This window comes from Somniosus microcephalus, chromosome 2, assembly GCF_052327205.1.
Source record: "Somniosus microcephalus isolate GS21.2 chromosome 2, FLI_Smic_1.0, whole genome shotgun sequence".
Taxonomy (NCBI): Eukaryota; Metazoa; Chordata; class Chondrichthyes; order Squaliformes; family Somniosidae; genus Somniosus; species Somniosus microcephalus.
Window position 1 is genome coordinate 30,201,134 of NC_140988.1, and position 13,284 is coordinate 30,214,417.

A 13,284-nucleotide genomic window follows, 5' to 3' on the forward strand; every position below is an offset into this window, starting at 1 on the left:
GTCAAAACATCTTGACAGATGAAATTTCAGTCTGTGACGCCACCTGTTGCTGGGTGGCCCTTAATTGGCCTGCTGAGCCTGCTGGGCGGGCTCAACAAAGTCAATCAAGTTAAAATTGCGTGGATTGGCCGCATCTCAATGGAGGCGGGACTACAACCCCGAAAGTTGTAGTCCCGCCTCCTTCCCGACTTCTGAGTGAAAATCACCCTCGCTGTCTTTAATATTCTGGGAACCTGTACCCCCAAGTCCTTCTGCTTTTCCATAGCACCAAGCCTACTTCTAATCAAAATATAATTGTTGCTGTTAATTTTTTTTTACCAAAGTGCATCACCTCACACTCACTGACATTGAATTCCACCTGCTACCCACTTCCAACCACTCTGGAAAAACTATTAAATCCTACTCTGTTTTCTCCCATTTAATCAATTTTCAATCCTGTTTGCTATCTTTCCCTAATTTCATACACCTTAATCTTTAATAATCTCCCATGTGGTACCTTGTCAAAGGCTTTCCCAAAGTCTATGTACACTATAGCCACTGCATTTCCCCTATTTAGTGTCAGCTATGGCTCAGTTGGTAGCACACTCGCCTCGGAGTCAGAAGGTTATTGGTTCAAGTCTCACTCGAGACTTGAGCACAAAAAACTCTGGGCTGACACTCCAGGGCAGTACTGAGGGAGTGCTGCACTGTTGGAGATGCCGTCCTTCGGATGAGATGTTAAACCGAGGCCCCAATGCCCTCTCAGGTGGACATAAAAGATCCCATGGCACTATTTTGAAGAAGAGCAGTGGACTTATCCCTGGTGTCCTAGCCAATATTTATCTCTCAATCAGCATCACTAAAAACAGATGATCTGCTCATTATCACATTGCTGTTTGTGGGAGCTTGCTGTGTGCAAATTGGCTGCCGAGTTTCCTACATTACAATAGTGACTACACTTCAAAAAGTACTTAACTGGCTGTAAAGCGCTTTGGGACGTCCTGTGGTCGTGGAAAGCGCTAAATAAATGCAAGTCTTTCTTTTTTTTCCCCTTTCATTTACCATGTCTGTTACCTCCTCAAAGAAATTCATGAGGTTTGTCGAGCACAATCGTCCCTTTTGAAATCTGTGCTGGCTGCTTCTAACTGTGTTCTCGTTATCGAGATATGTGGTAATTTCATCCTTAGAGACTCTAAAATTTTCCCTACCACAGATGTTGAGCTAACTGGCCTGTAATTAACCAAATTAGATCTGCCTCCCTTTCTAAAAAAAAGGTACTACATTGGCTACTCTCGGGTCCTCGGCACACATCCACAATCAATAATTTCTAGGGCCTCGTCAATTTTGCTGCCTCATCTCCCTCAGGATCCTGGCATGTATCCAGTGTGGCCCTGGCACTTTGTTTTCCTTTAGCCTAACTAACTTATCTAAAATGTTCCTTTTACCCATCATAAAATACCATTCATCTCACTTTCAACCACTTCAGGGTTCCCCTCCTCTCCAATATTCTGATCCTTAGTAAAGACTGCTGTGAAGTACTTATTAAATACCTCTGCCATTTTTTGATCATCATCTACAAATTGACAATGCTCTCCTCTCAGGTGTCCTACTTCACTTTTAACAATTCTCTTTTTATCACCACTAGGTGAAGCAGATTCAGGAATTAGTTTATTAAATTATGGTGCAGAAGGTCCATTTCGGGACAGTTCATTGTCATGTGCGGAAGGACTAATCGACATCAGTTATTCTGTGGTGAGCTGAAGTTGAATATTTATCTTTGAAGCTCTATTTCAGCTGAGCAACACTGCCCAGGGTTGGGATTTAAAGTCCTACAACTCTGGTTTGGTTTTGTCTAGCCCCAATCACCACTCACCCTCAACTGTTAGCCACCAGCAAGCTTCAAGCCTTCTCTGGCCCTAGTGATTCAGGTCTGAGGCTGAAAATGTTAACTTCATTACACTCTAGCTTAAGTCTTCCCATAAGCATCAGTTCAAAAAATTACAGTTAAAATGCATGGAAACATTCTAGTATTTTACAAATTAAGGGCAGGGTCCCTTCTGTTCTGTGCAAGGAGAATCAATTTAAATAAATCTGAACATCTATGTCTACAGTAACTGGCTTAAAGTCATCTCTCAAACACTTGCATGGACAAACCATGTGAAAAAGTTTTAATCCTGATTTACATCACCAGGTTCATAGCCAAGATTCAATGTGGTATGGACTTCCATCTTGTATAAGAGTCAATCAATTAATCTATGCCATGTGGATATATGAAATGAAAATTACAACTCAGTTTCAGATCTGTGGATTTCACATTTCTTTCATACTTTTCAACTGTAAATAATCACATGGCACAAATTCAGCATTGATACCCCACCTCTATTCGCAATGCTACTAATAAACCAAGGCATGAATAGGGGTACTGTCAGTAGTTAAGGAATTTATATAACATACACTGTAAAATAGATTATAAATCTTATAATTAGATTTTTAAAAAATAAGTTGTTCCTTTATATTCAGAGGATATTAAAACCACGTGGGCAACATATATTTAAATTTACCACACAGACCGAGAGCAAATTAACCTGTATAGGCGTGGCTTTAATAAGTGGGAAGCTGAGAAGTGTAATCGCCATTTCTAACTCTTACAATACAGTTACACTAACTATAATGCAAAATAAATCTGCTACAGATTAGACCTATGGTTGAGGCCACGGAGGGCAATTATCTCACCTCTATTATTTTCTCGTGTGTAATCTCCAGCTGGGAAACCAACTCCTGGGAGTGCTGCTTCTGTCGGCTTAGCTCAGTCCTGTCAGCAAAGGGGAAGAAAGACTGAAGAAGTACTTAATTTGGGAGTTATTTATTTGAGAAATGTGATTATTCCCAGCATGTTCAGACTACTATTTGGGATTACAATGAATATTACCCACAGTACGTGAAGAGTCAAGTAGAATCATTTGAAATGTTCTGACTTCTCACAGACGAGAAAAAAAATCGGCCATATGGCTGGAGCACCATTTTTATTTTCAGCATATGTAATTCATCATCGAGAAAGTGAAGTTCACACTTCCGGTTACTTCAGCATGGGCAGCACGGTGGCATAGTGGTTAGCACTGTTGCCTCACAGCGCCAGAGACTCGGGTTTGAATCCGGCCTCGGGTGACTGTGCAAACTCCACACAGACATTCTCCCAGTGTTTGCGTGGGTTTCCTCCGGGTGCTCCGGTTTCCTCCCACAGTCCAAAGATGTGCGGGTTAGGTTGATTGGCTATGATAAATTGACCCTTAGTGTTAGGGGGATTAAATACGTGGGGTTACGGGGATAGGGTGGGATATGTGTTGGTGTAGGGGTTACGGGGATTGGGTGGGATATGTGTCGGTGCAGGCTCGATGGGCCGAAATGGCCTCTATCTGCACTGTGGGGTTTCTGTGATTCTGTGATCTGTGATTTCGGTGCGTTCTTTATTTTACCATAAAGATTCAATACCAAAGATTTTTCAAACAAAAACTAAACCTTCAACTTATTTTTTTTAATTTTTTTTTTTTTAAACGCAGTTAAATTAAGAAGACATAGAAGCAATGTTTCCCAATACAATTCCATTGTAAAAAGTGCAAAAAGGAAGCTTTCTAAATTCAAGACTGAATCTCAATTCAAAAGTGCACTTAGCAAGGGGACTGCTCGTGGCCCAGGATCGTCTGGCTGGGAGACTAAATCAGCCAGTTAATTACTCAAATTCACATTTTTAAGTAAATTTTGTAGATGTTCTGATTGCATGCTATTATATTTGACAAATAGGTGAGTGAGTGTTGTAGTACAATATTAAGGTTATATTCCACGTTGCAAGCAAGATCCTATTTAGACACAGGCAGAAAAGAATTGATATTGAAGTGTGCAAACTATACCAAATTAAGAGGCATAGCAAAGATTGAGTAAGAATGCGGAGTGGGTAGATAGGTGGAAAATGTAGTCAATTTTAGGGAAAGGAAGTGATCAATAAGATTCTTAAAGTGCAGGATCAGAAAGATCTAAGAGTCCAGTTACATGGATCTTTAAAAGTAGGAGTACAGGTGAAAAGGTCACTAAAAACAAATGTGATTCCAGGTTTTCTATGGAGGGACACTGAATACAAAAGCAAGGAAATGAATATTCAATTTGTAGAAGAAATTGGTCATGGTTGGAGCAATGCACATTTCTGGGCACCCCATTAGAAAAAGAATATTGGAGTTGTGGAAAGAGTACAATCAGTAGAATTAAAGTTATGGCTTGAGTCCGCTTCTGAGGGTGCAGCCCTCTCCAAGCTCTGCTCAGCTGGACACAGATGCTGTACCCTGGGAGCTGTCGATGTAAAGGATAATCATTGAGGAGCACCCGAAAATGTGCGATGCACTGACAGACCTTCCAAGCACACTGTCCACGATTGCAGAGAATGGAGCAGTCCGCCTCAAGCATGAGTGGATTGGTGTCGCACGGCATTGTAATGATGTCTTCTTGCATTGATCGCGTGACCAACTCCGTGGAACATCAATCGCGGCAATCAAGTGAGTCCATGCACACCTTGACCACAGCCGTGCACACGCTAGATGCCAACATATCTGGTGCCTTATATAGGATGACATACCTTAACCGTGGCCTTACAGCACCTCACTGATCTGCACCAAGCTGCTCTCCAGCAGAGTGGCAGCAGCAAAATGCGGCTGGGCCATGAGAGGGATGATGGCAAAAGGGGACATGAAAGTGGGGACTTCACTCAAAGCGCTTTCACTTCTCACCCATTGCCTGCGCGACCCCACCCTCAGTCAGTACCCAACATGTTGCCTCGACTCCCAATGGTCGAGTCTGCCACTGCACAGGTGTAGCAGTCTAGCAGTCTATGGCGGGGCCTTCACGGGCTCCAAAACCCAGATGTCATTGGCCAAGAGCATCCAAAGTAGGTATTGCATATGGTTCTGACATCGGTCCAGTAGTGGTAACTAACTGAACCTTGCATTAATAAAGGCATCCCTGCCATCCCGGGCTGCAATGTGAGCAGCTGGTGCTTTTTTGATGGTGTCACATTTTTCCTCCTCTGATTCGTCCGCAGACGATGTGCACTCTGCCTTGTTCATCCTGCAGTTGCATATCTCACTGCTGTGCAATCTTGTTCAGAGCGCAGCACAGCACGACCATTCTGGACGCCCTGGGCTGGTACGTACTGAAGGGTGCCTCTGGATCTGTTCAGGCACCTGAAGCTCATCTTGCACATGCCAATGGCTTGCTCAATGACACATCTGATTGTAGCGCTTTTGGGCTTCATTGGTCGGGTTTCTCACGGGTGTCATCGACCAAGTTTGAAGGGATATCCTTCGTCTCCTAGCAGCCACCACTTAAGTCTGCTTCCAGGACCAAAGACGTCAGATAGTTTGGACTGCCGCAGGATGAAACATCATGGCAGCTTCCCCGGGAATCTTGCGCACACCTGCATAAATATCTTTTTGTGGTTGCACGCCAGCTGCACATTGATGGAGTGGAAGCCCTTGTGGTTTATGAATACGCCTGGTTGATCTGGTGGCGTGAGGATTGCCACTTGTGTTTAGCCAATGATGCCATGCACCTGTGGGAAGCCAGCCAGAGGCGCAAACCCAAGCGCCCGCTCATTCTGACTGGCATCATCACAGACAAGGTTCGCATAATTGCCGGCCCTGGCAAGCAACCCTACAATATATTGTACTGTATAGTGTCCGAGTGCTGGGTCAACTTCTGGTTGCAGAGAAAGATTATTAGTGCTTGTTTAGTTGATAGATGCTGGTTTAGTTTCTGGTTGCTAGTTTAGTTTATGGGTGCTGGTTTAGTTTATAGATGTTGGGTCAGTTTATTCGTGCTGGTTTAGTTTATAGATGCTGAAGGTTAAATAAGCAGAGGGCACAGCTTTAATGTGATTGGGACTTGAGAAAAAAAAATTTCTGCAACGACTGGTTAGGATTTAGGGTGGTAGATACATGTTCACTAGTCGCATTCAAAAGCAAATCGAATAAATACTTGAGGGAGAGAAAATTGCAGAGAAATGGGGAAAGAGCCGGAGACTGGGAATAACTTGATTGCTCTTTGAAAGAGCCGGCACAAATTCAATGGGCTGAATGGCCTCCTTTTGTGCTGTACTATTCTATAACCCACCAGTCACCTGCCTTATGTATCTGAGTGCTGCTGACTGAGATCCCAAATGTCTCCGGCAGAGCCCTGTAAGGATCCGGAGGCAAAAAGGTTGAGGGCGGTGGTCACTTCCACAGCCACGGGTAACGCATGGCCACCAGGTCTAGCAGGGAGCAGGCCTTCTTCGAGGAGACTGCAGTTGTCCGGCACCACCTGACGTGACAACCTGAGCCTCCGGAAGTACTGCTGTTCTGACAGGTCAAGGAATCTCAGCTTCTGCTTGCACACCCTGTGTTGCGGGTAGTGCCTCCTTCGAGCTGCACCCCTCTCTGCTGTCCAGTCACAGGTCTGTCAACAGCAGACTGGTGCTGCTGATCATATTGCTCCTCGTCCGAGGTCCAAACTAAGGCAGCCAAGGCGCGACCCATCTGATCGGATTCAGAAAACCTCCAAAGCATAGAATTTAAACTCTCAGCAAAAATACTGTGAACAAACCCTTTCCCACTAGTAGGTAAGAAAGCAGCTGTGAGCACCGAGTATTTATTGCAGCATCATTAGATTAATTCATCCCCCTCAATTGCCACTGTATTCTCGCCTTGCTTTCACTAACAAGTTTCAGGAAGCCAGGGAAATCTGTGGATGCGCCGTTAAATTTTTAAAAAGTCTGTTGAAATATCGCTCCAATTGAGTGATTAGCATATGTTAATAGGTAACCCGCCTCTCCCAATGGGGTTACCTACAACCAGTCTAATGCAGCCGAGTTAAACGCAGAAGTCGGCAGGTTGGAGCCGGCTTCTTGACGCGCTCATTTTTGCTGACTTTAATCCCCCACTGCTCCTCCATGTTAAAACTTGAGACTATGGGGAGAATTATGTTACAAAATTATTTTAAAATGCAAGCATTGAAAACTTGCAAAATAATAGTACACAAAATGCAGATTATTAAAATGTAATAGAGATTTGCTCACATTGATTACTTAACGATAGTCACAATCCCCATTTCTGCAAGAGAGATCTCTTTTCTTAATTTACCTAAAGGCCCCAAGACAGTCCAGTTCACTTACTTCAGGTTGTTTTGTTTAGTCTCAAAGGCTTCAGTTAGTTTCCTGACTTCATCTCTCCACCGAGCGGCTGCTTTCTGCTGTGCTGTTAATAACCGTTTCAGCTCACTGGTTGAATTCCGACTGGTATCTTCCAGTTCCCTTAGCTGGATTTCAAATCCATGTTCCTTCAGGGAGAACTCATGTTCCAGGGTTGCTACCTAGATGAAACAAAACGTAGGGACTGTTAATAAGCTTTACACTAATTGTGCTTGTATGCCGATGCCTTGTCATGCACAAAATTCATTTCTGTATTTAAGACAGAGTCAGCCGTGGCTCAGTGGGTAGCACTCTCGCCTCTGAGTCAGGAGGTTGTGGGTTCAAGTCCCACTCCCGAGACTTGAGCACAAAAATCTAGACTGACACTCCCAGTGCAGTGCCGAGGGAGTGCTGCACGGTCGGAGGTGCCATCTTTCGGATGAGACGTTAAACCGAGGCCCCGTCTGCTAGATGGACGTAAAAGATCCCCATGGCACTATTTCAAAGAGCAGGAGATTTATCCTCGGTGTCCCGGAGCCAATATTTATGGGGAACATAGGGTCTAATGAGAGAAATTGAATGAAATCAGAGAGAGGGGGAGATAAATTAGAGGGAAATGGTGTTAGGGAAATTGGTGGGATTGAAGGCCTATAAATCTCCAGGGCCTGATACTCTACATCCTCGGGTACTTAAGGAAGTGGCCCTAGACATAGTAGATGCATTGCTGGTCATCTTCCAAAATTCGATAGACTCTGGAACAGTTCCCATGGATTGGAGGATAGCTAATGTAACCCCACTATTTAAAAAAGGTGGTAGAGAGAAAACGGGCAATTATAGACCAGTAAGCCTGACATCGGTAGTGGGGAAAATGCTAGAGTCCATTATAAAAGAAGTAATAGCAGAGCACTTGGAAAACAGTGACAGGATCGGACAAAGTCAACATGGATTTACAAAAGGTAAATCATGCTTGACTAATCTACTGGAATTTTTTTGAGGATGTAACTGGTAGAATAGATAAGAGAGAACCAGTGGATGTGGTGTATTTGGACTTTCAGAAGGCTTTCGAGAAGGTCCCGCATAAGAGATTACCATGTAAAGTTAAAACACATGGGATTGGGGGTAAGGTACTGTCTTGGATAGAGAACTGGTTGGCAGACAAGAAGCAAAGAGTTGGAATAAACGGGTCTTTTTCCGAGTGGCAGGCAGTGACTAGTGGGGTACCGCAGGGATCGGTGCTAGGACCCCAGCTATTCACAATATATATATATATAAATGATCTAGACGAGGGAACTAGATGTAATATCTCCAAGTTTGCAGACGACACAAAGCTGGGTGGGCATGTGTGCTGTGAGGAGGATGCAGAGAAACTCCAGTACGATTTGGACAGGTTGGGTGATTATACTACATTTGCTATGCATCTGCCCAATATGGATAAATGCGAGGTTATCCACTTCGGTGGCAAAAACAGGAAGACAGATTATTATTTGAACGGCAATAGATTGGGAAAAGGGGAAGTGCAACGAGACCTGGGTGTCCTTGTGCACCAGTCGCTGAAGGTAAGCATGCAGGTGCAGCAGGCAGTTAAGGCGGCAAATGGTATGTTGGCCTTCATAGCGAGAGGATTTGAGTACAGGAGCAAGGATGTCTTGCTGCAGTTGTACAGGGCCTTGGTGAGACCACACCTTGAGTATTGTGTGCAGTTTTGGTTGCCTTATCGGAGGAAGGATGTTCTTGCCATGGAGAGAGTGCAGCGAAGATTCACCAGACTGATACCTGGGATGGCAGGAATGACATATATGGGGAGATTGGGTTGATTAGGCTTATATTCGCTAGAGTTTAGAAGAACGCGAGGGGATCTCATTGAAACTTATAAAATTCTAACAGGACTAGACAGGCTAGATGCAGGAAGAATGTTCCCGATGGCGGGGGAGTCCAGAACCAGGGGTCACAGTCTAAGGATAAGGGGTAAGCCATTTAGGACTGAGATGAGGAGGAATTTCTTCACCCAGAGAGTGGTGAACCTGTGGAATTCTCTGCCACACAGGGCAGTTGAGGCCAATTCATTAAATATATTCAAGAAGGAGTTGGATATATTTCTTGAGGTTAAAGGGATCAAGGGACATGGGGAGAAAGCAGGGACAGGGTATTGAATTTGGATGATCAGCCATGATCTCATTAAATGGGGGAGCGGGCTCGAGGGGCCGAATGGCCTACTCCTGCTCCTATCTTCTATGTTTCTATGTTAAGACAAGGGCCCCGATTTCCTGCCCCCTTGCCCCAGCTCAGGTCGGGGGATGGGCTTTATGCAAGTGACCACACTTGATCGTGACTTGACCTGACCATTTTCTGTGTTCAGTTGCTTTAAATATTTTGGGCGGGACTAGCACTCAAGAATCTGGACTGGGTTCAAATGGGACCTGGCAAGCTGGAGCAGCGTTAGCTGCCAGTGAAAGTGAGGCCGTGGTAGAGACGAGGAGGCTCCATAGCACCTTATCAAACACCTTCTGAAAATATATATACATTACATTTACATAATTTTCTTTTTATATCCAGTCAGTCACATCTTCTAAAAAAAACCCTCAAACTTGTCAAACACAACTTCCCATTAACAAATCTATGCTGACTGTCCATGGTTAACCCATGTGCATGGTTAACCCGTGCATCTCTGAAAGCTTGATAATTTTATCTCTGATGGATTCTAAGTTTGCACACAGTAACTAACTGATCTGCAGTTACCCAGTTTATCCTTCATTCCCTTCTTGAACAAGGATGCTATATCGGCTATCCGCAGTCCCATCACATAACTTGCATATTTAAGGAGAATTTTTAAATTGCAGCCAGAGCCTCCGCTATCTCCTTTCCGACTTTTCAGCAGCTTAGGTGCAAGCGAGCATGGCCCTGTGACTTATCATCAAGTTCTGCTAATTGTTCCTCCCTATGAGTGCTCCTGCTTTCTGCAAGCACATGCAGCTCTGACTGGATCGCTTTCATGGCCCGTGGGAAGGGAGAAAGAGAGAGGGGGAGATAAATTAGAGAGAAATAGAGATACAATACAGAGCGTGTGGGATGGGATGGGATAGAGCGTGTGGGATGGGATGGGATAGAGCGTGTGGGATGGGATGGGAATAGAGCGTGTGGGATGGGATGGGAATAGAGCGTGTGGGATGGGATGGGAATAGAGCGTGTGGGATGGGATGGGAATAGAGCGTGTGGGATGGGATGGGAATAGAGCGTGTGGGATGGGATAGAGCGTGTGGGATGGGATGGGAATAGAGCGTGTGGGATGGGATGGGATAGAGCGTGTGGGATGGGATGGGAATAGAGCGTGTGGGATGGGATGGGATAGAGCGTGTGGGATGGGATGGGAATAGAGCGTGTGGGATGGGATGGGAATAGAGCGTGTGGGATGGGATTCAAGATTCAAGATTCAAGATCATTTTATTGCCATATGTAACTAGTACAATGGAATGCTTACTCCCCACTCACACCCACAATACAAGCATATAATATAAAAGCAAAAAATAAAAACAAGTATAAATAAAAACAATAAGCAAATAAGCAGAAAGTATAGCAATAACAGTCCAAGTTGCAGGATATGATGAATAGTGCAAAAAAGCCTCAATTACCACTGGAAATAATAATGTAATATGATAAATATATGGTAATAAGTATAATATATATATTTACATAAGCATATAACTATAATATATGGGGCAGTGCGATTAGCAGTTCAGTAGGCGCACTGCCTGTGGATAGAAACTGTTCTTAAACCTGCTGGTCCTGGTTCGGATGCTGCGGTACCGACGTCCGGACCGCAGGAGGGAGAACACTTTGTGCCCAGGGTAATTGGGGTCCTGAATGATGGAGCGGGCCTTGTTCCGGCACCTGGTCTGGAAGATCACCTCGATGGACGGAAGTGCACACCCGATGATCTTTTCTGCTGTATTCACAACTCTCTGGATGGCTTTCTTGTTCTGTGCAGTGGTGTTACCATACCACACATTGACACCACTCGTCAAGACACTCTCTATGGTGCCGCGGTAAAAGTTCACAAGCCACTGTGTGCTTATGCCGCATTTCCTCAGGCACTGTAGAGGGTAAAGGCGTTGGTGTGCCTTCTTCAGCATAGCCTCAGTATTTTGGTTCCAGGCCAGGTCATCAGAGATCTGCAGTCCCAGGAATCGGAAGCAACTGACGACTTCCACTGGTGTCCCGTCTATGCTGATGGGGCGATGGTTCCCTCGGTGGCTTCTGAAGTCCACGATGAGCTCCTTAGTCTTGCCAACGTTCAGGACAAGGTTGTTGTCATTGCACCATCTCATCAGCTGGACTATCTCATCTCTGTACTCCGTCTCGTCATCGTTGCTTATCAGGCCAATTACTGTGGTGTTGTCGGCAAACTTGATAATCCGGTTGTTGCTGTGTATGGCTGTACAGTCATGTGTAAACAGAGAGTACAGCCAAGGACTGAGGCAGCAGCCTTGTGGTGCTCCGGTGTTGAGGACCAGAGTGGATGAGGTGTTGTTCCCTATTTTCACCACTTGAGGCCTACCAGTCAGGAAATCCAAAATCCAATTGCAGACGGGGGTGCCCAGGCCTAGGTCCCTCAGTTTCAGGACCAGCTTGGAGGGAATAATAGTATTAAATGCAGAACTGTAGTCAATGAACAACAGTCTGACGTAAGTGTCCCTCCTGTCTAGGTGTTCCAGGGCAGTGTGTAGTGTTAGGGAGATGGCATCGTCTACAGATCTGTTCGCCCTATATGCGAACTGGAACGGGTCCAAGGAATCGGATATGATGCTGCTTATGTGAGTCATGCCCAGCTTTTCCAGGCACTTCATGGCTATAGATGTTAGAGCCACGGGACGATAGTCATTGAGGCCTGTTACCTTGGTCTTCTTAGGTAACGGCCTAAGATGGGATAGAGCCTGTGGGATGGAGCGTGTGGGATGGGATGGGATAGAGCCTGTGGGATGGAGCGTGTGGGGTGGGATGGAGCGTGTGGGGTGGGATGGAGCGTGTGGGGTGGGATGGAGCGTGTGGGGTGGGATGGAGCGTGTGGGGTGGGATGGAGAAAGAGAGCGAGTGAGTTAGGATAGAGAGACAGAGTTAGGCTAGAGAGACAGAGAGAGATAGATTATTGTACCACAGTTTCTAACAAGGGTCTATTAGAATGTGTTTTTGTAATGGCATCAGATTGCATCAGGAGATGCTGAAGGACAAAAGTCCCAGGATGGCTCAGTGCCTAACTGCACCATGAGGTGTGGTATAAAGCATTTACAGCGGGAACGTTTCAGGTTCAATCGCTGATCTGTGCTGATTCAACCGATTTCAGCTGCAGTATTGGAGGGAAGGGGTGTTACAATTGACATGTTTTCCCAGAACAGGATGGAAAACATCCAAATCAAACATGTTTCCCCTCAAACCCCAAAGGTTACATGAAGATTGAAGTTCAATTTGATGCCTTACAACATTTTCCCCAAATTCTGACGACGAATAGACCCGGAATGTTAACTTGTCCTTTCTCTTTGCAGATGCACACTGACCTGCTGTCTATTTGTGGAATTTTCTATTTATTATTTCAGATTTCCAGCATTTGCAGTTTTTTTTCTTTCCCATACCTGTTGCCTTGCTTTCCTTTGTACATCCAGACTAACTTTCTTCAGTTCTTCCATCTCTTTACGAAGTTGCTCATTTTCTTTCTGTAATCTCAATCGTTCCTCACTGACCATATCACAGTCTCCACGAACAGAGTCCAGAGTACTCTGCAGTTTCTGGACCATTTCTTTGCAGCGGGACATTTCCTCCTCATAACTACAAAATGAACAGAACAGAAAGTTAACCATAACAGCCATAATTATTGGTCATATTCTCTGTGGGCATCTATAGATATGGAATATAAATTATAACAGTTATATTTCGTCAGTGACCATTGTTAAAACTCTACCCTCTTCTTTCCTGAGGACACTTACTCTGCTGTGCTACTGTTCCAAAGATACCAGTACCTCACCCAAATGATCCATTCTTCAGGTGTGAGCCTAAAGTGAGTCTCTGGACACTACTGAACCACAGGGGCCTCACAGTCAAAACCGATCTTA

At 44.8% G+C, this 13,284-nt stretch overlaps 1 protein-coding gene across 9 annotated transcripts in view; it reads right to left on the reverse strand.

Moving 5' to 3' along the window:
- The window catches only part of sclt1 (sodium channel and clathrin linker 1), a 126,636-nt gene that overhangs the window by 19,297 nt on the left and 94,055 nt on the right, over positions 1-13,284 (reverse strand). For 8 of the 9 annotated variants that reach the window (XM_086008448.1, XM_086008431.1, XM_086008383.1 and 5 more), the window contains 3 exons: positions 12,808-13,000; positions 7,172-7,368; positions 2,713-2,791 (listed from right to left, as the gene is read on the reverse strand). In XM_086008448.1, coding sequence (XP_085864574.1) covers positions 2,713-2,791; positions 7,172-7,368; positions 12,808-13,000 — 469 coding nt within the window. Of the gene's footprint in view, positions 1-2,712; positions 2,815-7,171; positions 7,369-12,807; positions 13,001-13,284 lie in introns of those variants that run through there. The other variant, XM_086008450.1, reaches the window with a different exon arrangement.